General features: G+C 50.2%; 1 protein-coding gene and 1 pseudogene across 7 annotated transcripts; one reads left to right on the forward strand and one right to left on the reverse strand.

The window, feature by feature from the left end:
- Positions 1 to 428: 428 nt before the first annotated feature.
- Positions 429 to 22,513, reverse strand: UBL7 (ubiquitin like 7). Of its 7 annotated transcripts, none has more exons than XR_013370574.1 (13): positions 22,362 to 22,513; positions 20,798 to 21,010; positions 19,770 to 19,889; positions 16,088 to 16,170; positions 15,161 to 15,245; positions 14,540 to 14,597; positions 13,604 to 13,737; positions 13,295 to 13,344; positions 12,898 to 13,065; positions 12,201 to 12,323; positions 9,395 to 9,598; positions 940 to 1,347; positions 429 to 837 (listed from the first exon to the last, which is right to left on the reverse strand). XR_013370574.1 is itself a non-coding variant. In XM_077881926.1 (11 exons), the coding sequence occupies exons 1-11, from the start codon at positions 22,447 to 22,449 to the stop codon at positions 9,461 to 9,463; spliced, it is 1,260 nt and encodes a 419-aa protein (XP_077738052.1). In that variant the 5' UTR covers positions 22,450 to 22,513; the 3' UTR covers positions 9,350 to 9,460. The 7 variants fall into 7 exon arrangements, 1 of the variants encoding a protein (XP_077738052.1); XR_013370577.1 differs by lacking the exons at positions 429 to 837; positions 940 to 1,347 and adding exons at positions 11,782 to 12,118; positions 21,290 to 21,380 and having other exon boundaries at positions 9,471 to 9,598; positions 22,362 to 22,427; XR_013370578.1 differs by lacking the exons at positions 429 to 837; positions 940 to 1,347; positions 22,362 to 22,513 and adding exons at positions 11,782 to 12,118; positions 21,290 to 21,375; positions 22,159 to 22,355 and having other exon boundaries at positions 9,471 to 9,598.
- Positions 22,514 to 24,042: 1,529 nt separating this feature from the next.
- LOC144303560 (small ribosomal subunit protein eS24 pseudogene) lies at positions 24,043 to 24,563 on the forward strand (annotated as a pseudogene).
- The last annotated feature ends 3,274 nt before the right edge of the window (positions 24,564 to 27,837 follow it).

A 27,837-nucleotide genomic window follows, 5' to 3' on the forward strand; every position in this document is an offset into this window, starting at 1 on the left:
CGGTGCAGGCCCCGTGCGTCCCTCTCTGGGCCCCAGATCCACTCCCCGCGCCCCACGAAAGGGCTGGCCTACCAGTCGGGGAGGACCTCTCCCAGGGCACCCTGCAGGGAACCTCACTAATGGCCGGCTCGGTGGTTTGGACTCTGAAAGCTGTGGTTCTCCGAGGACAGCCTGGCTTAAGTGGACGCGGTTCCCGCAGAGCCTAACAGGGACGAGCAAGATACTTTCCCCTGGAGCGGGGGAAGAGGGTAGATGATCTGTGGGGAGCACTCAGCACCCCATCATCGCTCTGCTGTGAGAACACAGAATTTTCATCTTGGCCTGACTCCCTCCCCTCTCCCTTCTCCTCCCTTCCCCAACCAGCAGCCTTCTGGGCTGCCTCCCCCCAGCCAGCTGGTGTATGCTCAGAAAATCCAAACTCATTTCCATGTGAGTGGAGGGGGATGTAATTAAGAAGGCCCCTTTCCCAAGTAGAAAGAGAAAGGAGCATCCTGCATTCCCAAGTCTTGCTGTCCTGGAGGCAGGGTCAGACCAGCCTTGGGGAGTCTCCGCTCCCAAGGCATCTAAGGGTTCAGCCATGCAGGCAACCTGATGACCCAGCAGTGATGCGGGCAGGATCCAGACCCAGTCCCTCTGCCAGTTCTGTAAATAGTCCCGGCAGCTCTGCCATTAGCTGATCTCTCAGAGCCACATGCCTGCCCTTTGCAGAGGAGTCTCCTCTCCCTTGGGCCGGGGAAGGCCCAGGCTCTCCACCTTTGTGCCTGAGGGGACCATGGATAGGAATTCCACTTATCCAGTGCTTCCTGGAGATCTGAACTGGTCTGTCTCCGGGGTGAGCTGCACCGAGAGGAAAACAGGGTGAGGAGGAGGTAGCAGAGGTGCCGCTAGGCCTCCAGGACCCACACAACTAGCTGGACTTGATTCACACACTGAACATACCAGCATAGAGAGGGGGCCCCCCGGCCCCGGCCCCAGCCCACAGCCAGCAAAGTTTCGTCACCAGGAAGTCTTTTGCTTGACCATTCCTTATTTGGTTACCAGCTATCCCTTTCCTTCTTCCCTATGAGCTCCAAGATACCCCAACAGGCTAAAAGGTGAAATCAAGATGCCTCCAGAGACAGGGCTAGGTTCCTGGCCTCCTGGGTGGGGCCAACAGCTTCCAAATGCCCAGAGGTACGGTGCCCCAAAGAAGGGGAGGCTGTGGACAGTTCAACCCCAGGTGTGCAGCCGAGGCTGTGGCCCTGAAGTGAGCAGCGTGTCCTGGCCCAGGCTGGTCTCCAAGACACATTCTCCCTCTAGTCCAGGACCTCATCTGCTGAGCTGTGTGGCCTCCATTGTCTGTCCTCTCTGCAAAGCAAAGGAAAATTAAGAAATCATCTCGCTCCTGCCTTTAAGAACTGAGAATTCAGAACTGATGACACTGCCCTTGTGCCGCCGGGCAACTCACAACCCACAACTCACTTCCACCTCTGTTATCCCCAGCAGTTCTAGGTCGTCTCCCTCACTGAGGGAGAGGGGATAAGCTCCTATTAGAGGCCACCAGGCACATGGACGGGAAGGGAGCTGCCCAAGGAGGGCCGGCTTTTTGGACTGCAATGGCTGGCGTCGAGGTCACTCTGTGCTGTGCACGCTCCGCAGCCTCACTCTAGCCCCACCTACCTTCACAGTCGGCTAAGGTACTTGCTGTTATCTGGCTTCCTTTGCACACAAGAAAACCAAGGTACAGAGAGGGAATGCGATACATCCAAGGTCACACAGCTATGCAGAGGGCTGGGAAGCAGCTCAGGCCATCTCCCTGCGGCCTACACCCCCATCTTCTACATCATAATCTGCTCTCTGTGCACTGCACCATACTGCTGCCGCCTGCTATGTATGGCTGCAGAATGGATCCAAATGATTCTCGGAACGACCCAGACGGGGCCTAGGTTACCACCAGGTGCCAGGCAGAAGGGCAGGCCAGCGGCTGGGCTCAGCCCCTCAAGCAACAGGGCAGCAGATGGAAACTGGGGTGGATGCCAGGGAAGTTTTTTTTTCCAGGCTGGGATGGGGATGAGGGGGGGAATGCTGGGGACTATTCCACTTCATGCCCAGGGTGGGGCTCTGGCGGAGCTCCTCCATGCCCAGCTTAGCACCTGCTGCACTAACGGGCACCCTCCCAGCCCGCCAATCTAGGGGCAAAGGGCCAGATGGCAGTCCACTCCTGGTTGGCTACAGGCGGCCAGGGGAGGTGAGCACCAGGCCTATAATTTGAGCAGTAGCTCTATAAAAGAAGAGAGCAACTAGACTGCAGGCCTAGAGGGGACCAGGTACCAGGGTGGGGAAAGCCGAGGACCAGTGCTGGAGTGGACCTCCCCGCCTCAGGCCGCACAGGGACATCACATGAGAATGGTAATAGCTGTGACAGGAGCGGGCCTGCCCCACTGGAGGCCCAGGGTAGCTCGGAGGCCTGGAGCAAGGGCGGAGGCACAATCCTCTTTCACAGCAAATGGTGGGAAACTGACCTGCAAAAGCAGCCACAGATGGGAATGCTGATAGGTCTGGGGGCGGGGTGCATGCCTGTCCTCCCAGTCCCCACGGCTCCCGGTATGGGGGACACGCGCCAAGGGAGAAGGCTGGGGCAAGAAATGGTGCAGGGGGTCCTATCTAGAAGAAAAATACTTTGAAGAGGTCTTCCCTGGGGTAGCTGAGGCACAGCCAAATCCAGAAGGCCTCTGGGGGAGTCAGAGTAATGGACACACACAGACCTTAGGTTCACAGCCCTGAAGCCGCACTGGGACCTCTCCCCAGCCTTCAGAGCAAAGCCTTTCAGGGCCTACTCAGAGCATTCCTCCTCTCTCCAAGCTTCCTCTGACCCCCTTCTCAGCCCTGATTCCAAGGAGTGACCCACCCCTAACCAGAGGCCCGACGTAGGGCATAAGGAGCCCAAGCACAAAACAGCCCCTTCAGGCCAGCCCCACCATGCTATGGGGCCTCAGCACTTGGTGTCCACCCCGGCCTTCGCTCCACTCACAACAGCAGTTCTTACTGCTGTTACTTACTCCCCCCCCACCCCCCAAAAAATACTAGCACCCCTGGGGGGAGCAGCAGAAACCGGAACAGGGAAATCCTCAGAACAGTGGACTGGGCTTGTGGCAGAGTGCCACCTGGTGGCCGCCTCGGAACCGAGCGGAGTCAGCCTCAAGTGCAGATCCCTATACTCCCAAGCCTTTCTGGAGATAAACGCCTCCCTCCACCCGCCCATGCCCCCATCACCACCCCCATCCCCATCTCTGAGCCTCCATTCTCTGTGCCCAAGGCCTGTGGCAGAGCAGGATCTCATGGGAGTCATGTGGAACCCATCTAGACTAACAAAGTCTCCTGACCAGAGGTGGCTGGGCACAAGTCCCATCACGGCCACTGACCCAAGAAAAGCAAAGCCCTGCCCCAGCCCAGCCCAGGCCTCCGTTTCTTTGTTTACAAAATGTGAAAGAGGAGCTATTCTTCTGGTCTGTCTCTGCGCTAGGCCAGAGATCAACAAACCTCTCTCATCCTACTTTCTGCATTTCCTTTTTGTTTGCCGGTTGAAATAAATATGTTTTTAAAACTCTCTCTGGGGCAGCCCTGGTGGCGCAGCGGTTTGGCGCCACCTGCAGCTCGGGGTGTGATCCTGGAGACCCGGGATCGAGTCCCACATCGGGCTCCCTGCATGGAGCCTGCTTCCCCCTCTCCCTGTGTCTCTGCCTCTCTCTCTCTCTCTCTCTCTCTGTGTGTCTATGAATAAACAAATAAAATCTTTAAAAAAATAAAAAATAAATAAAACTCTCTCTGTAGGATAGGGGTCCCAGGACCCTGCCAGCTCCGATGTGATGCTGGGGCTGCTGGGACCGCCTGAACAAAAAGAAACACTTGCAGACACGAGGTGTCCCATGAACTATTCGAGTTCTTCCATGGAAACAGTGATCTAAGAATCTCAATTCTCAACTCTCAGAGGTCATTTGCTCCAACCCGGGAGCCTCATCACAGCAGCCCTGATGGCAGTCCTGCAGCTCCTCACATACTCCAGGGAGGATGAGCTCACCTCCCAGGCAGCCTCGCCCACCTTACTTAGCTCTGATGAAGTGGCTCCTCCCACCCCCCACCGGGGAAGACTCTCACGAGGGATCCTAAATCTGTCCTCCAGGGCCACACAGATCACTCTAATCCCTCTTCCTGGGATAGAGCCAGGGGATTTCAACAGAGGATTTCAACACAGAGGTCAAACCCTTCTAAATCTACTCTTTTTTCAGGGTAAATAACCCCAGTTCCAACTAGGTCCCTCATGGGGTTTTGCCCATTCTCTGTAATCCTGGCTAACTCCTAAGACATCTTAACAATCGTGCAGAGAAGCTCTTAGGTGCTGGGCAGCCCAGTTTGTGGCCATCTCCTTCAAAAATAGGGTGGCGGATCAGAACGCAACATTTGGAAAAGCTTAGCAAAGGGTTGAAAGATTGACTTCCTTCCTAAGGCCCTCCAAAGGCACTGCCTTAGTGGGCTGAGACCCCCCCGGCTACTAAAACCTATTGATCTTAGTCATCCTTGGGCCAATTTCCACCCATCAGCAGTGGCTTTCTGGAACACTGGTTGAGAAAGATGATGAGTCTGAATCTGGGCCTAGGAGGGGGAAAAATAAGACCCCATCCTGCATGAGAGCAGTCCCTACCACAGGACCTTGGATTGTCCCTATTCCTGTCTCTCTTGGTCGGGATGCCTCATCATCATGACCCTAACTCCATCAGTCATCTAGAACATTCACCAGCCCAGCCCTGACTTGCACATTGTCAATATCCACTTAGTCAAACAGGACACCAGTGCGCTCCAAGAGGTTAGGCTGTCTGTGGAAATGACCTAACTCTCAGCCAATCTCACCTAGAAGACTGAATCCCTTCTAAGACGCAAGCTGCTACCTCCTGGAGGGATGAATGGTGAGCAGGCCCCCCAGTGACTCCCACTGGCTTCCAGGTCTGGCAGCCAGGCATGAGGCCTCAAGTGATGGACTGATGGAATCGTGCTGGTCCAATCCCACTCGAGGCCCAGAATGGCCAGTATGGCCCAGTATGGCCACATCCTGTTACAAGAGGAAGCACTCATCTATAAAAGGAAGAGTAGGATCTACCTCTCAGGGCTGTCATGAGGTTCAGCTGAGATGGCATCTGTGCTTGCCCAGCTCAACGACTGGCACAGACGACAGTGCCTGATAGATGAGCACGACCGTACCGCACTGCTGTCGGCGGCTCTGCCAGGGTACAGCAGGGCAGTGCCCGGGGCTCTGCACGAGGCATTCCGAGCATACAGGAAGCTGAATTCTGTTACCAGCAACTGCAGAGCATGAAGGAGCCAGACAGGGCCAGGCCCAGGGAAACCAAACCGACCTAACCCCCACCCAGACCCCGAGGGGACTTGGAGAGGCTGGGTAAGCACACGGAGGCCTGGAGGTGGAGGGGATTTAACCCCCCAGTTTTCTCACCAAACGTCTGATGCCACGGCCTGCGGCAGAGGTGACAAGAGGCCAGCTCGGGGCAGGGCTGAGAGCTTGGTCTGGGGCCCAGGCCAGATGGGGCCCATGTGCCCAGCAAGCTGTGCCAGCTCAGCCCATGCCAGCCCAGCCAAATTTGAGTTATATCAGGAGAAGGGATCTGTTCAGAAAATTCACCCATCTTTGCATATTTACATATTCTATTTTGGGGTCTTTTCCTTTTTTTCTCCCCGTAGCTTCCTAGAAAAGTTCTCGTGATCAATTCCAACTTCACCTCTGTTGAACTGCAAAAGCTCACTCTCAGTTCCATCTCTCCTCTAACTGCCAGCTAGCTCCCCCCAGCTACCCTCTCACAGGCAAGGTTCCCGAGTTCTCTACCCTGCCTGCCTCTGCCGCCCCTACCTCTTCACGCCTCGACTCCGATCACCGATCACCGGGCTCTGGTTCCACGTTAGCATCTCCCCAAGGTCACCATGGCTCAGGTCGGCAAGCTCAAGGTTAGAAGCCCTGGTTACTAGGTCTCTCCATGGCAGCTCAGAGCACTGACCATGCCCTCCCCACCCCGTTCCTTCCATTCCGGCCTCATGTTCCCAGAGTGGCAGATGCCACCCCCTTCCATGCTCCATGGTCACCAGCCGCCATCCCCTGCCTGGTCTAACGCCTTAGCGGGTGTCCCTCCCTGCTACCTGTCCCTGAAAAGCTGAATTCCCTTCTCACGTGATGCAGGCCCAGTCTTCAACTTAAGACTTGCTGGCCGTGATCTCCAGCCTAATATCTAATTGTTCTACGACATCCCCGCCTGGCTGCTCCATAGCACTGTGAGCCCAACACGTCCCAGACTGGCCCTGCACTCCAAATCCCACGCCTAATCCCTCACTCTTGCAGCACCGTCCCCCCCGCCGCCCCTTCCCCGGCTCATCCCGTCTAGCCTGTCTTTCACATCTCACATCCCTCCCCCTCCACCCAGCCCCCCCTGCTGCGGCTCTAGTGGAGGCCCCCACTTGGGTCCCATCTGCAGGCAGCAAGCCTCCTAGCTGGTCTCCTACTGCCAATCTCACTTCCCACAAATCCAGCCCCCACACAGCTGTCAGGCTACCTCACATGAATCTGCGCCCCCCCACCCTCCCGCCTGCCCCTAACTGCCATGCCTAAAGCCACCCAAGGTGCTCTCTGCCGTCGGGATAAAGCCCAAGCTCCTGAGCCGGGGCAGACCCTGCATCACGGCCCAGCCCTCCCCACCCACCAGCCGGGGGCAGCCGTGGGAAGCGGGCCAGCTCTGGAGTAAGACAGACTTGAGTTCCTACGCTGACTTGTCCGAGGCCTCACACCCCTTAACCCCAGTGTCTGCACCTGATAATGGGGGCTAGTTAAGCACGCTCACCTTTCCCAAGATGCACTAGGAACACGGATTCCTCGATGCTAATTTGCTTCCACCCGCCCTCCTCCCACACGGCCATGCCATGCCGCCTGGTGAGCCTGTGGTGGGTCACAATAAGCGGATCACAGCTTCCTCGCTGGCCTCCCCCCGCCCCAAGCCTGCCCGACGCCCCACCAGTCACACTCAGCAGCCAGGGACCTCTCTAAAATGCAAGCCTCTCTCCCCTGATTCAAAATCTCCTGGGACTCCCCAGCGTCTTTAGAGCAAGTCCAAATTCCTTATGTGGCTTAAAATGATCCAGCCTCTGCCTACCTCAAAATCCAGCCTGCCACACTGGGCTACAGGAGCTGTGTTCTTCCCGCACCCGGCCCACTCAAAGCTACACCTTCCTGCCCAATTCTTTCTCCCCCTCAGCCCTAGGCCAGACACCACTCTCTCCAGGAAGCTCTCCCTCACACAGGTGCCCCCGCCCTAACCCAAGTGAGCTCCCCTTCCTGTGAGCCCCAAGCCCAGGGGAGCTGCCTCCCGAGGCTCTCATCAGACTTTAGCGCAAACATCTGTTTTTCTGTCTTCCCAGTGACGTGGCTCTGTGACAGCAAGGACTCCAACAGGTTTACCTGGCACAAAGCAGAGGCTGGATGGATGTTTGTTGAAAAGGTAAAGGAAACAATGGTGAGGAAGGAGTCCTCGGCCCATGGAAAGCCCCGGACCTCATGGGGGCACTTATCAGACTCAACATATATTATTTAAAACATGGCCACAGGAAGCAAAGCCAACTTGCCAAGACCCTGGAGGAAAGAGCTGACAAAGAAGGGAAAGGGAAATCGTGGAAACGGTTCAATTCTGGGAAGCAGTACAACTGGTATTTGGGGGTCGGTTCCAGGGACAGGACAGAGTTACCCAAACGTCCCACAGCATGGTGGGGGGGCCGTTTAAGGAGATCCAGGGCCTCCAAAGGCAGTCCCCAGGGGCACAGTATGACTTGCCACAGAATGACACTAGCTCCGGGCAGGCAGTCCCGTAGGGAGAAGGGTTGTGTCAGCCCCATTTGACCAAGTGGTCCCACAAGGATGGAACTGGCCTTTGCCAGCACAAATAAGCCAGAGACACCGGGTACTGAGATAGAGCTTCCTGGTCTTGTTCTCAACCACAAAGTGGCAGCTGGGCTCCTAGTGGACCACTGAGGCATAGAGAAGCCTGGCACCAAGGAACCTGGTGAGCTCCAGGCCTTTTCAGCCAATGCAAACACCCCTCAACGTTAATTCTAGGACCGAGACGGGAATGTGGGAAGATTTCCTGTTTTCTAGAGGAGGAAAGGAACGATGTGCTAGCCGGGCCATATCTGGAACGGTGGGTCCCCCCAGGTACCTCCTGTGAAGAGAAGCACTGGTAACTGGAAGTCATGCAGGGAGAAGAGGATGTGCTGGGCACCAAAGCCAGCATGAGCCACAGGGGCAAGCGACCGGCTGCTCCTCTCCCCAGTTAAGGTCCTGCTAACAGAGCAGAGGGAGCAGCAGGCTTGGCTGGCGGTTCCCTCAGGGTAGAAAGGAGACGGAAGGCCAAATGCTCTGGGGTACAAGGGACAGAGGAGGCAGTCCTCAGGAGCGGGTAGACCTCTTGTCCCAGGAAGTGACCAGCTGTCGCTGAATGACCAGGACTGTGGATGCTGCGGACGGAACGCCTGCCAAAGGCACAGGGCAGGAGCAACCTCTGAGCGCCTTTCCAGCGAAACACCATCTGAGGGGAAGGATGTGACAAAGTATTCAAAGCACATGAAACCCACTCGCTCAACTTGGACGTGTCTGCGGCGCAGTAGGGAACGCTGTGCCAAGGGGAATGAGAGCCCAGGCAGATGGAGCAGCAGCTTGGGGGTTGGTGCCCTCTCTTCGAGATGAAAGCTGAGCCCTGTTCGTGTTGGTGTTGTTGTTTAGTATTGTTATTTAACTGCTCTTGTATTTACGCCTTCAGGACAGAGAAGAGGGCCCTGCCTCCTGGCACCACTCTGAGGTCTGGAGTCTGGCGTCATTATGGAACAGGCGGCAGAGACTGCCTGACGGGACTAGGCCAGGGGAGGGACATGGAATCTTCTGGAAGCTCGTGGGAAGGCAAGCAACCCTACCTGCTCCCACTAAAAATACTCCTGGCCACTCCCCAGCCTGGGGTCATCTCAGGAGCACGTGCCTCTTCTGGTCACAGCGGTCACACAGCAGCCACCCTGGACACTGGGTGGCAGCCTTGCTCCAGCCGTGGCCACGTCCTGAGGATGCCACAACCCCAAGCACCAAAGGGTCTGGGGCTATCACTGAAAACTTCTCCCGAAAGAGAACATGGGCATCAACAACATCCCATGACACAGGCCTCAAATTTTCCACCCGGGCTCAGAGACAGGGGCGAGCCACGCACCAAGACCCAACACACCACACTGCCCGTTGCCTCCACCAGCTCAGGTCAGCCAGAATGGCCACGCAATGGACAGAGCAAAAGGTCAAGCATCAGATGTATTGGGGAGAGGGGAGACGGGGCACCTTCAGGAGTGCCTCCCGTGGGCAGCCACCTCGGCAGTTTGCTGGGGGGTGACAAGGAGCAGGAGTTCATGGGGCTCCTCCGGCAAAGATGAGCTCCAGCGCTGCTTGGATGTCGCCGCTGGTGGCCTGCAGGGCCCGCAGGCTCAGCTCGTCGTCCTGGATGCCCATGTCACGCAGCTGCTGCAGCTGAGGCTGCCACTGGCTCTGCGGAAAGACAGGACCAGGCAGACGCTGTTAGCTGGGGTCCTACAGACTCACTCAGCTCTGCTCTCTCAGGCGGACAGAGGAAGGCTGCCTCCTACAGCACAGTCGCCCTGCGAAGTTCCACAGGACTCACGGCTTCGAGGGAGACGCCCTGGGGGGCTTGAGGGCTTAGAGAACAAACAAGAAGTTTTCCTAATAAAAAAAGGAAACCGTCAACATAAAGACTGAAAGACAAGGTCGCAGGTTACTCACTGTCTAAATTTCAAAAAATTAAACTTTCTCCTGTTCATTGTATAGACGGATAGACACGTACACAAACGGGGGGAGGGCGTACATTTTTTAAATGAGCTTTGTTTCTGAGCATGATGTAGAGTGAAAAATTTCACTTATGGGATGCCTGGGTGGCTCAGCGGTTGAGTCTCTGCTTTTGGCTCAGGGTGGGATCCTGGGATCCTGGATCGAGTCCCACATCCGGCTCCCCACAGGGAGCCTGCTTCTCCCTCTGCCTGTGTCTCTGCCTCTCTCTCTGTGTCTCTCATGAATAAATAAATAAATCTTTAAACAAACAAGCAAAAAAAAGTCTCACTTGTATCCACTCCCATTTCCACCTCTGAGAATCTATTTTATTTTCTTCGAGAAAATATAAATATACGTTCCTATATCTACCCTTTTCTCAGAACCTCGTTCTACAGGCAGCAACCCCTCCCAACATTTTTCTAGCATAATTATGTGATCTCTCTATGCCACTAAATAAAGAGATTCTTAATAATTGTACAATATTCCAACTCATGGACATCCTGAAATGTACCATAACCGAGCTGTTTCCAACTTTTTGCCATCACAAACGATGTGGCAGTGACTGTCTCTGTACAATGTCGCTTTTGACACACGCGTACCTCCACCTCCAGGATAAATTCCAAGAAATGGTGCTGCAAGGAATCACACGGCTTGAGAGGCCACCCGCACTTCCTTTCCACGAAGAGCCTATTCCTGTTCTTTGCCCGTTTTTCTATGGAGCTCCTGATCGTAAATTACTAGAATTCTCCATGCTGGGGGTTTTACCCTTTGCCTGGTATGTGTTACAGATGTTTTCCCAGTTTGTTGCTAGCCTTCAGTGTTTGCTTGTTTTGTTTGTTGGTTGGGTTTGCTGTGCAGAAACCTTCACTTCTACAAACTCAAAATGTATTACTCTTCATGTGATGGCTCCTGGAATTTGACTCTCAGCTACAAAGGCCTTTTCTACTATAAGGCTTTAAAGAAATTAACCCACATTTTCTTTTAGTACTTTCAGAGCTTTATTAATATCCCTACCTCATGGAGAAGGAAGTGCACAAGTTAGGGAATAGTATGCTCACCCGTGGGAAGGAGAAGGCAGGGGGTGACAACCAAATTCAGAGAGGCGGGCACGCAAGGGTGAGGAGCTGACGGCTTTTCAGAAACCACACAACCCAACTCGGACTCACTTACAGGCCAGGTGGAGCCAGTGAAAGCTCCTGGGCTGGAGAGCACAGTGAACAGGCATCTAGCTGGGGAACGTGAAGGAACAACAGAGAAGACCAGCCGCCCATGGGTCCTGCTTCTCTTCCCCTCACTGTCCACCGGGGCCCATGGTTTAGAGATAGTGTTTTACAGGAGCTTGAACTCTTGTCTTTCCCACTTGAGGACTTCGTGACCCTGGACAAGTTCCAGAAACGCCACTCATCCCCAGGTTCAAGTGAGGAGCAAGGATAGCGGAGTGAAGCCGACAGCTCATGCGCGGGGACACGCAATCAAATGTTCGTCCCTAGGGTCTTCAACTTAGGTGACCCTTATAGGAAGCAGAGCAGTGATGGTATCACTTCCTGCTTAAAATCTTCATGGCTTCCTGGTGATTGCAAAATCAAGCCTCGTCTCCTTACCCAAGCGTACAAGACCTTCACACGCAGGCTCCTGCTCCCCTTTCCACTGGCTCCCTCTCAGGATCTTTTTTTTTTTTTTTTTTTCCTCTCAGGATTTTCTCCACGAAAACACCGCCTCCTAGCTTGTAGGCTTGGATAGGTCATACGTACTCCATGTGGATGCCTCTGCCTGAATACCATCCTCCCACCTAAATGCCCCCTTCCCGACTCGGCTAACCTCTCATCAACTCTTTGACAATCAACTCAAACACCTCTTCCTCAGGTAAGTTTTGCCCAGGCCCTCACCTCAAGCCTAGGCCAGGCTTCTCACACTGTTGCTCCCCAGTTTCAATCTGCTGGTACTCCTTCAGGACTGGGATGATGACGGCTTGTCTCTGCCCCAGGAGCTGAGCCTGGGTCTGGTGTATATATGTTCAACACTCAGTCCTGCTCGAGGGATGAATGACTGACTCCTTGACTAAAACTGCCCAAAGTATCCAAGCCATGCAGTCAGTGGAGTCAGGCCACAGTCACAGGGTACAGGGTACAGGAGTGGAAGCCACAGGGGCAACTGCTCTTGCTGGAAACATCCTCTCCTGTCACACTGCCACACCTCAGCTTCTCCTAGAACAACGAAGGCCCTCTAGAGAACAGAAAGGAGTTGACTATCCAAAGCAACTAAGAAGTCACCAGTAACTAGGACACCGGGAGGAGGGAAAACTGACCTGAAGGCTGGGCTGCCCAGAGGCCTGCAGGGCATGCTGGAGGGCTTGGCTGAAGAGATCATTGGTGATGGGTGTCCCTGACTGGACACCAGAAGACATTGGTGAGGTCCCTGAGGAATGGCCCTAGAGACAAATCAGTGGTCAGTGCCATCCTCAGAGCTACCTCAATCTTCCAGCATATACCAGCTGTTGTCACAGCAGCCCATCAGGGGTCCCTAGGGTACCCAACGACTGCCTCCCAACAGAGACCTGCATAAGACAGCCACACAGGGATACCTAAAAGCTTGCTGTGGCCAGGAAAGATTCCACCCTCTTCTGCTCCAGAGAAATGGAATCGAGCCCCTGACCTAGCCTAGGACCCCAGCACTGGGAGAGATGGTCTTGGCAGCTAGAGTGACCATTACCAGGAACGCTTAAGCTGGTGACGGCTGAGCCCTGTCAGGGATGAAGAAGGGCATATTATGTGAGGGGGGTGTTCTTCTGAGCTATGAGGGGAGGAATTCTGGACTATACTGAATCCCCGAGGCTGAACCCTAAGGGCAAGTGAGGGGGAAGGTCGACCAAGCTGCAGTGAGAACCCCACCAGGGCTCCAGGCAGACTTCAGTACAAATCAGATCTAGTATCAAGGTCAGCAAAGAGCCCATTGGAGCTTCTCCCCTGGGTCCCGGCCTCCATCTTGAGGGCCTCCCTCCATACCTGGGTGCCAGGAGTCGGCGTGTGAGAGCTGCTCTCCGGAGTGCTGGCCAGGGCAAGGGCGGTGGCCAGCTCACTCTGGGTGATGGGCCGGGGGCCAGCAGCTCCACTGTACCCCAGGGAGGCTGGGCGCGAGCTGGGTGTGCTGCTGGAGGGCGTGGACCTAGAGCTCTGAAGAAGGGAGGCAATCAGGGAAATGGCACTGTGACATTCCCAGGGGGGACTCCACCCTCACTACAGGAACTACCCGAATAGCTGCCAGGTTCAGAAGGGAATAGTATGACACAGATTGGCCACCAAAGGGGTTAAGACCCCCTCCCAGCTTGGGTGTGCCAAGTCCCCGGGAGAGGCGCGTTCCTGGCACCATATCCTCTAAATGGCAAGCAGCCAGGCCACTTACTGGGTGAAAGTCGTCTTCATCATCTGAGAGCCCTTCAAACAGGAAGCCACCTGGAGGAGGGAGAACAGATTTTGGGAGGAAGAACAGAAAGGCACAGGCGTAGCTCCAGAATCTCAGCTCAGATACTCTCCAAATTCACATTTTCATTTCTCTCCTTGGAAAATTACAGGACAGATGCACTCCCTGACTCAAGCCGAGAGTTCCCAAGGAACGCCCTCAGCCAGCGCTATACATAGCTGCTGAGGAAAGCAACTCCCGGGGCCTCCGCCACTCCCTAGGGGGCCCACATTACACCATCCTGGGGCCTACCCGGCATGTCCCGGTACGAGCCGGAGGGCACGCTTCGGGAAGAGGAGTCAGCTCCCGGCAGCGGGGTGCTGCCTGCCACCGAGTGCAGAACCAGGACGATGGCATTGACCAGGGCTGGGTGGGCAGGCACCAACCTGGGACAGAGGCGGGAGGAAACAGAAGGGTGACCAAGAAGGAACGAGCACCCTCAGCATGCCACAAGCTCGGGGTGCCCCTCAGGCCGATTGCACTGCCCGTGCCTGCCTTTAAGTCCCTCAGCACCTCCCACCGCTTGGCTCTGTCCTCGGGCTGCTCTGCCCCCAGCACGGTGGCAAGCTCTGCAGTCCTAGTATTCACTGCAGATGCTTCACCTTCCCCTCCAGCAAGGCATGACGGGACATGCACAGCCTCGGAGGCTCAGGGGTCCTTCTCCAGGCTTGATTGACTCCATTGCAACTTTTTCCTGGGAAATCTCTGGGGGTCCCTTCTCTTCCCCAGGCTGGGGCTGTTTTCTTCACTTGCAAAACAAGGCAGATCACCTTTATGTCCCTCCTGGCTCTAAACTTTGAGGGACCAAAATGCACCTGCCTCTCTCCCCACCCTAAAATATTTCAAAGGCTCCCCCATGTCTACAGCATGCTGAGGACCCCAGAAGAGATGTGGGCCCCAGTTAGGGCACTAGGAATGGGGGGCAGACAGCCATCCAATCTGTACTGAGCCTGGCTGACAAAGCCACCTCCCTCAGAACCTGCTTCGTCCCCACATCTGCACGTGTCCCTGCCTGTGGGCTCTCTCGGTCCACCAGTGGCCCCTGCTCTTTCTCACCTCCTGCCAGAAATTACAGGTGGACTGGGGGATAGTTAGGGTTGGGCTCCAAGAGCAGAATCCAGGGCGACAATTAGGCTTTTGGCCTATCTGAGGAGATAGGGGACCCAGTAAGTAGATGAGGATGCTTACGTATCAAGCATGCTGGGATCCGCAAAGACAGAGAAGAGGTCCTTGTCCTGGAGAACGCCTGAAGGAGAACAGGGCTCACCTCAGAGACTGGAAATCTAACCAGATCCAGGAGGGTGAAGAGGCTTTAGGCCTCAGAATGACCACTCCACAGGGCCACAGAGCAGCTCCATGAGAGGGCGGGGAAGAAGTACCCAGAAGTACAAGCCAAGTGTTCACCACCTTGTGCCCCTCTCACCACCTCCCCCTGCACTGAGGCCACACGCCACCGACCAACACACCAGTCCCTCTTCCCCAAACTTCCGGGTTCATCCAGGTTCATCTGGGGTTCTTCCCTTCGCCGCCTCTTCCCTTCGCCACTTGATGTGTGCAGGAAATCTTCCCTGCTGGGGGCTAACTGCTGCCCCCATCTGGCACCCTCCTGTCTCACTTAGGATGGTAGGTAGGTCATGATCTCTCAGGGGCACTGACCGCTTCTGGAGGGCTGGGTACATTGAGAAGCAGCTTGGTCCCCACCCCCGCCCCCCAACAAGGTCAGTGATTCTTGACAAGATGGGAAGGGCCTTCTCTTGCTTTCTCCTTCTCCAACAATTCCTGTTTCCTCAAGTTCAGTCCAGCACTTACCAAGAGCAATAGGGTCACTGCTGAGGCCTGGGGTGGCCACAATGATCTGATCTAGAGATTCCTTATTGCTGAGCATCTTAAAGACCTGCAGGGGAAATGATGGTGGGGGTGAGGCTGAGGACTCAACTAGCCCAACCACACAGCAAACACCCGCACACCTGCATACACTGCTGAAGGGCTTCCTCCCTCTACGTGCTCACACACACACCACAATGGAGCAAGCAATAGCCCCAGGAACCAGAGAGACCTCTCCAGGAACCAGACAGACCTCTCTTTGCTCTAAGATTGTGGCTTACTGGAGGGAAAGCAAACAATTTAAAAAAAAAAAAAAAAAAAGCAAGACCACAGTAAACCTTCAATTTCTAGTCCTCTCTCTCATCTCCAGTTCTAATGCTTCCAAAATAAAAGCTCTCTTTATAAGCCCAATAGCAAATGTTCCTCTAGGTCCCCAAAGCCCTTTTCAATCTCTAATAAAATTATCATTTTGTATGCGTATATATTGGGAAGTTTGCAGCTCTATTAATTTTGCTTATCAATTCTCCTACCAAGAGACATCAGCATATTTTCCCAGCGGGGAAATCCAGGTAGGAGCAGTGGGCCTGCAATTCAGCAAAAGTCAAAGAATGAGGTCCTGCAGAAACAGTATGTGGATCCACTGACTGGAACTATATTCATCCATGAGGCCAATATCAGGAGAGGTGGTACCATTATCATTAGCGAAAATCAACAATACCTAGCTGAGAGAGCCTCTTTGGAGGATGATAGGGCTCTACTGAGACCCACAGGCATGATAAAAACTCCCCGAGGAACTCTTGGTAGCCATGGCAACGGGCCTCCAGCTCCCATTCTACACCACTAACCAGCGTTCACACCCTCTCCTGCCACCCTGGCAAGAGTCTCGGGCAAGGGGCCTAGGCATACACTCACCGCCTCCCTGTAGGAAGAGCTGCTGTGCAGGGCAGTATGCAGCACCCGGAACTCCCTCAGGGCAGCAACTTTGTCCACAGGTTCTGGGGACAAGACACTTGGTTACCTACAACCCAGCCCTGTCCCTGCGGCAGATGCAGAGCATCATCATTTCAGCGTGTTCCCTCAACACCCCACTGAGAATGTGAGTGCCCGTTCAGAAAAACCCACTGGTGCTACAGATGTGCAGGCTGCGCTCTTTTAAGCATCTCCAGTACATAAAGCCAAGAAATTCCAGTTCCAGCAGAGGTGAATCTTACCACGAGAAAGAGGGCTCTGATCAATATCCTGCGGGAATTCTAGTCTGCGGGAATTCTAGACTTCTTACATTTGGAAAAGGGGAAGGTATAATCAACTCACTAGAGTTTTAGACAGTGATTTAAAATAAGTACCGAAAGCCATCTGAACAATATGGAGCTATACTGACACAATATGCTAAGGGAAAGAAATAGAACACAAAGTTGTACGTATGTTCTCTAGTAAAACTACAGAAAACGTGTCTGTGTGCACGTGGCCCAAGGCTGGAAGGGAACAAAGGGAAGATGAAAAATTCGGGAGGGTGGCAGGATCAAGGCTGATTGTTTCCCTTTTGATATTTTCTTTCAGGCTGTAATATTATTTTGAATTTTTAAAAAATAGGTAAGAAGGGCAGAGAAAACACACTGTACCCCTAGGGTTCTTAACAACCTTATATCACGTGCCTGATAGCAAGTGTTTCACTGAGACTCGAGGCTCCCTTCTGATCTTTGGACACTATGATTCATTCACATATATGGGAAAGTTTAGCAGTTATCTTACTTCTACTTGGTTACTTTACTATTTAGGACATCAGCCCATTTCATAGGCAAAGAAATTTGGGTAAAAGGAGAGGGAGTAGGTAGGAAGCTCAGGCTGGATCACACTTTTAAGTGTGGTTACCCTCCCCTAGGACAGCTACTTGGGATTGTACACACTGTGTACTGCCAAGTCCAGGCAACAGTCCCAAAGCAAGGTGAGAATGGCACCCCGGGGCCTGGGGTGGCAACCATTGTCCTTACCTATACTTCTAATCAGGACAATGGTATCTCTCAAAAAATATTCATCTTAAGTGAATTCCCAATTTATTCATTCAACAAACACGTGCTAAGTAATTTATCCCTTGCCTGGTTTTGGGAGAGGCACAGGAAGGCAGAAAATAGAGTCCCTGCCACAACAAGGAACTCCTGGGACAGGAGTCAAAGCCAGACTAGATCAAATCCACAAACACACAATGACAAAACAGCATGCTGAGGACCCCAGAAGAGATGTGGACCCCAGTTAGGGCACTAGGAACGGGGGAGAGACAGCCATCATGGAGAGGGCAAGCCAGGACAGAGGTGTTGTCTCCCAAGGGAGACCATCTGAGAGGGTATTTAAGGCAAAGCAGACGTTTACTAGTAGGATAAAGTCCTAGGCTTAAGTGAGAACATGTGCGAAGTCATGGGGGGAATAAAACAATGAAGTGCTTTGATAGAACAGCAAACTGGTTATTGTGGCCGGAGCTCAAGATCCACATCGCCGCTGGCTAAGTGAGATCCTGAAAAGATTTGTACCTGCCACAGAGATCCAGGTGGGAAGAGAGGGACTGACAGTTTCTCCTCCTACAGGTGCTAATCTAGTGGGAGATCAAGAAATGTGCTTCCTCTAAGAGCACTCAAGGATAAAATATCCAAAATGCCATCATGATACGTTTCTTTTCAGATCTGAGTTTATTTTCACCCCCAATAAAACGTGCCTTTGTTTCAAAAATAAATCTCCAGGCCAAATGGAGGAGGAAAAGGGACTCTTTATAGCTTAAGCCAGGAGTCAGCTAAGAGTTATGGTTGTCACTACATCTCTGAGCTAATCTCAGTCTCACTCTTTGGAAGTGGGAGGCAGCCGGCCCAGTGGAAAGAACGTGGGCTCCAGAGCCAGGAAAACTTGATTCATATCCCAGCTCTTGCATTCACTTTCTAGGTAGGTGACCTTGAATAAATACCTTTTCTAACTCCTTTTCTTCATCTATAAAATGCTAATGCTGTCATCTGGCCTGCAGGTCTAATGATTAAATGGGATATCGAAGAGAAACAATCTGGCTTGACGGAGCAACAAATGTTACTTTCCTTCTGGCGTGCCCTCCAGCCAAAGACCAGAGGGGCACACTGCAGTGGATCAAAGTGGGTTTACTGCTCTGTAGAGAGGATGCATGCCATGGAAAGTGTGGGCATCCCAAGAGGATGCTTTTAGAGAAGACTTATAGGATTTGGGCTTTGGCTGTGATCGGGGAGGGGGAGTTTAAAGCAGCAGGGTTTTGCTCTAGGTTGAATGCTGTCAGGGAGTGGAAGTGACTTTATGATGGGATATCTTAATAACTGTTACCTAGAAGGAAGGAAATCTAGAGCAAAGCCAAAGCTGTAACTGGTAAAGATGGAGCAGTCACTCATAATAGCCGGAGACAGGGATATTTGGTCATTTTTGTGATTTGGACAATGTCCAGGGTTTTGTCTCTGTTCAGAAATGAGAGGGATCTTATTTTTGTCTTGATTCATTACTGCCTCAGAGCATGTGGCCTTATAGATGTTGGTGATCTGTCAAACTTCATGTTTCAAGGCTTACCTGAGGGCCAGGCCAACCCCTTGAATGTTAGAGACTGCCTTTCTTTTTTTCTCACTTCCCATTAGTGGACAAAAAAAGATCTTTTTTGTCCTTTATGTTTAGAATTGAAAAGAGGGGAAATTTCAAGCTGATAACCAACCACAGCAATCATGAACGTACATAAATATAACAAACTGCCAGTTTCACAAAGCTTATCTGTTTTATACAGCTTAGCTTTATCCTTGGGAAAACTTTTTAAACACAGATGTAAAACTTACATTATGAATTCCAAGCTGCACCTTTTATAAATAAATAAAAAGGCATTTGTTTTGTAAGGTTTTGGAAGTTTTCTCCCAGAGCTACTTTAATATTGTTCAGATATTTTCAAGCTTCAGGAAAATACATTACCAGTATAGCAGGAATGACCTAAGTGAACAAATCACCGCCTAGGGCCATTTCTGGGAAGATTTGCTAACAAGAGGACAAACTACATCATTACAGGAACACCAGGAGTTTTCAGTTTTTTTCCTAATGAGAACAATAACAACAAAAAGATACAAAGTTCACCGAGAAATCAACTGTTAATCTAAGAAAGTTTAAATAGACACTCACTCCCTACCCCACTAGGAAACAGTGGGTAATGAATTTAAAAAGTAGAGTAACAGGGCAGCCCGGGTGGCTCAGCGGTTTAGTGCCGCCTTCAGCCCAGGGCCTGATCCTGGGGTCCTGGGATCGAGTCCCACATTGGGCTCCCTGCATGGAGCCTGCTTCTCCTTCTGCCTGTGTCTCTGCCTCTCTCTCTCTCATGAATAAAAAAAATATTAAAAAAAAAAAAGTAGAGGAACAAACTCCCTTCCCTTAGCGGTGTTGATAGCAAGTAGATCAAAATCGCACTCTACTGCCAATGGAAGATTAATTCAGTAAGTAATACAGATATCCTCCATCACCATCTCACTTTTTGTTCTACCCAGGCCATGCCTCCAGAACACACAGACCCTTTTCTTGCAGATATTACAGAAACTCTGTCTATCTCAGGGCCCTCCTCACTCACCTGGTTTCTGATCAGGCTCGGGCCAGGACTTCCGCAGAACATGGACTGTGGACCCAGGTTGAATGCCGTAGAAGTCAAGGGTCTGGTCATCTTTAAGCTTCCGGCCACAGTATATCAAATCTAAAAAGAGAACGGTCCACTTATATTTTGCTTCTCAAAACAATGTGGATGGCTTCTGCCTCATAAGAAACTTACCTCAATGGGACAGATAGCCGGAGTGCTTTAAAAAGTACTCTTATTTAATAAATACATTTCAATAAAAATCATTAGCGAGTACAAAGTCATAAAATACAGTCTATGCACGGGAAAGCTCTAGAGCTTAACATCCGGGAAACTGCTCGATTTAAATAAATGAGAAAGGGCATCTCGGTGGCTCCGTGGTTTAGCGCCGCCTTCAGCCCAGGGGCTGGATCCTGGAGACCCCGATGAGTCCCACATCGGGCTCCCTGCGTGGAGCCTGCTTCTCCCTCTGCCTGTGTCTCTGCCTGTCTCTCATGAATAAATAAATTAAAAATCTTTAAAATAAATAAGAAAATGCAACAATAAAAAAAGGATGAACCAACTGGATCCCTCAGCTTCATAAATTATGTTTATCATTTAATTCCTTCTTCCTCCACCTAGAATACCCTTGCCCTCCTTTCCTTTTTTCCCTTTTTACTGCCATCTCTCTAACCGATCAAGCAAACAAAAATCCTTCCAATCATCCCTCAAAACCCATCTCGAATACTACATACTGGGGCCTCCCCCAAAGATGAGCTCCTCCTTCCCTAGCCCACCCCAAATTCAAGCTCTTTCATGTCATTGTTAAGGAACTCCATGATAAAGAAGCTCCGTATGATGCACAACTCAAATGGCAACCCAACCCGCAGTTTTATTACTTGGCTTACAACGACACTCACTTCCCTGGACACAGTTAACACGGTGGAGGTAACAGACTCCAAACTCTTAGTCTACTCTTGTAATTCCAGAAGTGTCCTCCCCAGAAAGAGGTCAGAACAGCATCCCATCCCCAGTCCACAGAGACTCACCAATCAGCTCAGGGTCTGGAACAGACTCCTGGAGTTTGCCAGCAATGAGCTGCTTCAGAAATGAAATACTGTAGCCCCCCAGTGAGTATTCACCCAACTCTGACTCTGGCAACTGGAGAATGGACTTTGGGGCAAGTGGCTGGTCAGCCAGCTTCACCGCCAGGTGCCAATCTGAGAGAGACATCCTCTCTCTTTCGCGCTCTCTCTTTCTCCCTGTAAAGGAACAAAGCCTGAGTGGTTACAGGGCAGACCACCACCCTACCCCTCCCTACCCCACCCTCACCCCCATGCCCACCCCCACCCAGGGGTTGAATGAACTGCGAATTCAGTGTGACACTGTTGGAGAAAAACACAGGACGCAACCTCAGGCCAGAACCAGAATCTGTGAGTCCTCCCTCTCCTTACTCATCCTATGAGAAACAGCATAAGACTTCAGTTTTCTAGGCCTCAGTTCCTTCAATCTTTAAAGTGGACATAAAAACCCCATCTCACCTAATAGGAAATGTTGTGAGGTTCAAACGAGATCATCCAACCCTCTCCCTATGTATGCTCCTTATTGCCAATTTTCTTCATCAATTCTTTTCTTACATGATTTAAAAAAAAAAAATTTTATTGGAGTTCAATTTGCCAACATGTAGCATAACACCCAGTGCTCATCCCACCAAGTGCCCCCTTCAGTGCCCGTCACCCAGTCTCCCCAACCTTCCTGCCCACCTCCCCTTCCACTACCCTTTGTTCATTTCCCAGAGTTAGGTGTCTCTTTCTTACATGATATATATATATATTTTTTTTTAATTGGAGTTCAATTTGCTTCTTCCTCAATTCTGTATAACAAGTTCCCTGCCTCTTGCCTCTCTCCCTGTCCAATATCCACGCTGCCCCTCAACCCATCACTTTAGTGTTTTCTACTCAAGCGTTTGCATTCCTTTCAAGCGTCCAATACAGCGACTCACCAATTTACAGCACTCCCTGCTCATCCTGCTCATCACCTACTTCTCCCATCCTCCACCCCCTATCCGCACCCTCCCCCCCCCCAGCTCCCTCCTGGAACCATCTGTTAGCTCTGCAGACTCCTACCTGGATCCTTCAAATACAACCTCCTCCGTCCCGTCTCCCTTCCCTCTGACGTCCCCACACCCCCCTTTGTAAGCAAACGCTTGCAAATACTTATTTAATGCCCAACCCCCCACCCCATTCCCATTCTTGGGAGGCCCTGCCGTGAAAGCAAAGAAGAGAATTTCTGCCTCTTCGTCCCAGTGTTTGGCCGATGTGTCCAGAAAAATGAGTCAGAGACTCCTGCGGGTGGGAGACCCTCCTAGGGCAGGGCGGGCCGTGGTCAGGATCATGACCCCGTATCTCACTTGCTCCTCCCAGCTGCTCCCTGAAGGGCCTTATCACGCACAGTACAGACCAGGGCACCGAAGCCCCTGGCCCAAGGTTACAGCCAGCCAGCAGCGGGGCAGGGACGCTGTGTCGCAGGCGACGACCCCGCCGCCCCCACGGGGGCTGCTAAGTAGTGGACGCTCGTCCGGCCCGCGCGGCCCGGGGCCCCCAGCGCCCTCACCCGTCCCGCGGAAGGAACCCGGCCGCAGAGCCGCCGGTGTAAACACGCTCCGGGCCACTCGCCGGAAACCGGAAGTCCCGCGCTGCATTCTGGGAGTTGCAGTCTTTCTGCGGCGGCCCCGCCCCTCCCGAGGCGCCGGCCGCCTACTCGGCTTCCGGTCAACCCACGCGGGGGGCGTGGCCTCCGGGCCGCTTGAAATTTCCCGCGCGGAGACTCCACCGCTGGGCCCCCCAGGAGTCGCGAGAAGCTGCATATTTTGGATGCACTGTAAGAATTGCATTGTAAAAAAAATATAAAAAAAAAAGAATTGCATTGTGTTTGCACGGAAGTTAGGATGAGTGCTCAAATGTGGAAGAAGGGGCAGCCCGGGTGGCTCAGCGGTTTAGCGCCGCCTTCAGCCCAGGGCCTGGTCCTGGAGACTGGGGATCGAGTCCCGCGTCGGGCTCCCTGCATGGAGCCTGCCTCTGTGTGTCATAAATAAGTAAGTAAGTAAATAGATAGATAAATATAAATAAATATGAATAAATATAAATAAATATAAATAATAAATAAAAATAAATGAATAAAAAATAAATAAATTAAATTAAAAATAATAAATAAATGAATAATAAATTATAAATAAATATAAATAAATAGTAAATAAACTGAAGAAGATATCAAGCCTTTAAGAGTTAAGACATGATGAAAAAAAGAACAGGCATATTTGAGAAGAACCAAAAATAACTTTTACTTTTTTCTTTTTTTTTTAATTTTTATTTATTTATGATAGTCACACACACAGAGAGAGAAGCAGAGACACAGGCAGAAGGAGAAGCAGGCTCCATGCACCGGGAGCCCGACGTGGGACTCGATCCCGGGTCTCCAGGATCGTGACCCGGGCCAAAGGCAGGCGCCAAACCGCTGCGCCACCCAGGGATCCCCCAAAAATAACTTTTAGAAATAGGTATCGTCACTGAAATTAAGAATTGCACAAATGTAGGTCCTCGTCAAGAATGTGTATTGTGAATAACTTCCCAGTGGTTGGCTTGCTCTTTCACACGCTTAATGGTGTTTTGTTTTTTGGTTTTTTAGATTTTACTTATTTATTCATGAGCAACACCGAGAGAGAGAGAGAGAGAGGCAGAGACACAGGTAGAGGCAAAAGCAGGCTCCTCGCAGGAGCCCAATACGGGACTCAATCCTGGAACTCCAGGATCATGCCCTGGGCCAAAGGCAGACGCTCACCTGCTGAGCCACCCAGGTGTCCCAAGCCTTTTCAACTTGAGGCTGAGGACTTTTAACAAACAGTCCTGGAAGTTTTTGATGGTTTCCACACTGTCATGACAAGAGTCCTAGACTCATCTTGTACAATTCCTGCCCCAAACCCAAAATGAGCCATTCCTTCAAGAAGCTCAAATGGTTGTTAGTGGGAAATTGTATTGCAAGATCCCAATCAGCACCTAGAGATGCTTAGTGCTACTAGATTGCTCATTATTTCTAAGGTGCTTTGGTGGTCAGAGCTAGAAAGAGATCTAGATCTTTATAGAGATAAAAAGTTTATATGGTTCCTTCAAATTCAAGGCTGCAGGGGGGGGGGGGTTCATAATCTTTTCTATGTTGCATGTTTATTTCCTGTCTTCCACACTGAGATTCTTAGTTCTCAAGAACATAGGGGTATCTCTTTTCCTCCCCAGCTGCTTGAAGCTCGGCCACCATCATGAACGACACAGTAACTATCCAGACCAGGAAGTTCATGACCAACCACTTCAGCAGAAACAGATGCTCATTGATGTTCCTCACCCCGGGAAGGCAACAGTACCTAAGACAGAAATTCGGGAAAAACTAGCCAAAATGTACAAGACCACACCAGATGTCATATTTGTATTTGGATTCAGAACCCATCCTGGTGGTGACAAGACAACTGGCTTTGGCATGATTTATGATTCCTTGGATTATGCAAAGAAAAATGAACCCAAACATAGACTTGCAAGACATGGCCTGTATGAGAAGAAAAAGACATCAAGAAAACAGCGCAAAGAATGCAAAAACAGAATGAAGAAAGTCAGGGGGACTGCAAAAGCCAATGTTGGTGCTGGCAAAAAGTGAGCTGGAGATTGGACAACAGAAGGAGTAAAGATTCTGCAGTGGCTTTATCTGTGATGATTCTGCAGATTTTTCATGAGAGGATTAATAAACTAAGAATGTTAAAAAAAAAAAACAGAACATAGGGGTAAGCCATAATTACTCATTTACTTTAGCCCACATTATATAAATAACACTCTCCAAAATAAGAGTACAATCATTACCAATATAATTGTTAAGAAAGGTGTAAGGAGTGTCTGGCTGACTCAGTTGAAGAGCATGTGACTCTTGATCTCCAAGTCATGAGTTCGATCCCCACATTGGGTATAGAGATTGCTTAAATCAATGAATAACTTTTGAAATTAGGGACGCCTGGGTGGCTCAGCAGTTGAGTGGGCGTGATCCTCAGGTCCCAGGATGGAGTCCCACGTCGGGCTCCCTGCATGGAGCCTGCTTCTCCCTCTGCCTGTGTCTCTGCCTCTCTCTCTCTCTCTCTCTCTCTCTCTCTCTCTCTCTTTCTCTCTGTCTCTCATGAATAAATAAATAAAATATTTTTTAAAAATAAAAATAGTTTAAAAATAAAAAACTTTTAAAATTAAAAAGAGGAGAAAAGTTAAAAATTTTCTTTTGCACATACTTTTCACTCTACCCCTTCCACTCCTCTCTACTTCAACAGACATATTATGTATTATCTGAATCTATACCATTAAATACCTTCTTCCTTTTAATACTTTTTAAAAATATGTTTTATTTATTTATTTGACAAAGAGAGAGAGCACAAGCAAGGGGAGCAGGATAAGGAGAAGCAGACTCCCTGCTTAGCAGGGAGCCTGATGTGGAGCTCAATCCCAGGACCCCGAGCTGAAGGCAGACACTCAACCAACGGAGCCACCAAGGCATCCCTCTTGTAACACTTTTAGTTCTCCAAGGAATTCTGTGTTTAATGTTCACAACTAGTGTTTGTTTTTTTTTGTTTTTTTGTTTTTTGTTTTTTTTTTTTTTACCATTGAAACTCACTCTGTACTAGATTTCCCAGGAAGGGTTACAATATTCCTGGAGCTTTTTCATAGCAATAGCCTTTACATGTAAAAATCAATTATCTAAACATAAAATTTTGGGTTCACATTTTCTTTCCTCAAGATATTTCATTTTCTTATGATGAAAACCGAATTTTCTTTCCCTTGCAATTTGTTTGCCCTTTTTACTTGCTCCTAGTTTCATCAAATATATTTCTTTCTTGGGGCATCTGGCTGGCTCAGTCAGTTAAGCCTGACTTGATTTCAGCTCAGGTCATCATCTCAGGGTTGTGAGATAGAGCCTCACATTGGGCTCTGCACTGAATGTGGAAACTGCTGAAGATTTTTTTCTCTCTTCTTCTCCCTCTGCTCCTTTTTCCCCAACTCACATGCACTCATGCGCTCTCTCTCTAATAAAAATAAAATTTTGGGATGACCGGGTAGCTCAGCAGTTGAGTGTCTGCCTTTGGCTCAGGGCGAGATCCTGGAGTCCTGGCATCAAGTCCCACATCGGGCTCCTTGTGAGGAGCCTGCTTCTCCCTCTGCCTGTGTGTGTCTTTCTCTCTCTGTGCCTCTCATGAATAAATAAATAAAATATTTTTAAAAATAAAATAAAAATTTAAATTCTCAAAAATAATTTTCTTTTTCTATAAGTTCTGGTAATTTTGCCAAACTATGCCTTGGTGTCACTCGTTCTAGGTCAGTTATCTCAGGCAAATGGTAAGATCTTTCAAAACATAACATCGATTTTTAAAAATTTCATGACAACTTTTTTGAATTATAAGTTTTAGAATTACAAGTTTTCTCTTGCTCTGATTTGCTTCTTAAGAAGACTCTTGTTATTCATATGTTGGATCTTTGTTCTCTCTTCAATATTTTTTGCTTTTTCTCCAATCCTTTATATCTTCCTTTTTTATTTTTTAGATGTTCCTTCTTTCCTCCTTATATTTCTCTTATAGCGTTACCTGCCGTATTTATTCCTCCTTGTGTTCCTTTTGTTTTAGGCTTTATTTTGTATTTTTCTTCTTTTATTTGTATATTCTTTTCTGAGCTCTTTCACTTCATTTCTGAGCTTTCCTCGTCCTAATTGATGTTATGCTTTCATATCACATACCATTTCCTTAAGATCTTTTAGTTCATTTGGGGCACCAGAGCCTGTTGGGTGACCAACTCAATTTCAGTTCAGGTCTTGATCACAGGGTTGTGAGTTCAAGTCCCATACTGGGCTCTACGCTGGGCATGGAGCATACATTTTTTTTAAAGATTTTTATTTATTTATTCATAGAGACACAGAGAGAGAGAGAGGCAGAGACACAGGCAGAGGGAGAAACAGGCTCCATGCAGGAGCCTGACGTGGACTCGATCCCAGGTCTCCAGGATAACATCCTGGGCCGCAGGCAGCGCTAACCTGCTGCACCACCGGAGCTGCCCGAGCATACATTAAAAAAAAAAAGGAAAGATCGTCTCGGTCATTTTGAAATAAGTGATTGTCATTTATGTCTCTTGCTCATATCCTATTGGTATGCTTTCACTGCTAATAAGGATGTAATTCTGCTCCTTATTCTCTTTTTCATACAATAATCTTGTATGAGATTTGACTTCTTCCCTGTTGTTTATTATGAATAGCTATGAATGCTTATGTTAAAAAACAAGAAAAGTTCTCAAATCAGCAACCTACCTTACATCTTAAGGAACTAGAAAAAGAACAAACTAAGCCCAAAGCTAGCAGAAGAAAGGACATAATAAAGACTAGAGCAGAGAGAAATGAAATACAGAAGAGAAATACCAATGAAACCAGAAGTTAGTTGTTTGAAAAAAACAACAAAATTGACAAACTTTAGCTAGATGGACTGAAAAAAAGAGAAGACAAATCATTCACATCAGAAATGAAAGTGGAGAGGTGCCTCAGTCGGTTAAATATCTGCCTTCGGCTTGGGTTGTGATCCCAGGGTCCTGGGATCAAGCCCTGTGTCAGGCCCCTTGCTCGACAGAGTCAGTTTGTCCCTCTTCCCCTGTGTGTGCTCTCTCTGTGTCAAATAAGTAAATAAAATCTTTTGAAAAATGGAAGTGGGGACATTACCACTGATTCTACAGAAATAAAAAAAAACTGCAAGAGAGTACTGGAACAATTGTATGCTAACAAATTGGGTAACATTGATGAAATGGACAAATTCGGGGCACCTGGGTGGCTCAGTCAGGCATCTACCTTCAGCTCAGGTCATGAGTCCAGGGTCCTGGGGTAGAGTCCCACATTGGGCTCCCTGCTCAGTGCAGGATCTGCTTCTCCTTCTCTCTCTACTGACCCCCTGCTTGTGCTCTCTCACTCCTTCTGTCAAATGAATAAATAAAATCTTTTTAAAAATGGACAAATTTCTAGAAGCACAAACCCACCAAGACTA

The sequence above is a fragment of the Canis aureus genome, chromosome 32 (genome assembly GCF_053574225.1).
Source record: "Canis aureus isolate CA01 chromosome 32, VMU_Caureus_v.1.0, whole genome shotgun sequence".
Lineage (NCBI taxonomy): Eukaryota > Metazoa > Chordata > Mammalia > Carnivora > Canidae > Canis > Canis aureus.

Excerpts from the sequence above, each read along its gene's own strand:
- UBL7 (XM_077881926.1), bottom strand. The coding sequence starts at position 22,449 with ATGCAGCGCGGGACTTCCGGTTTCCGGCGAGTGGCCCGGAGCGTGTTT. Across the intron at positions 21,011-22,361 it reads GGGTTCCTTCCGCGGGACGG|GGAGAAAGAGAGAGCGCGAA; the intron begins GTGAGGGCGCTG and ends GTTCCTTTACAG. Across the intron at positions 19,890-20,797 it reads TCCAGACCCTGAGCTGATTG|ATTTGATATACTGTGGCCGG; the intron begins GTGAGTCTCTGT and ends TTCTCTTTTTAG.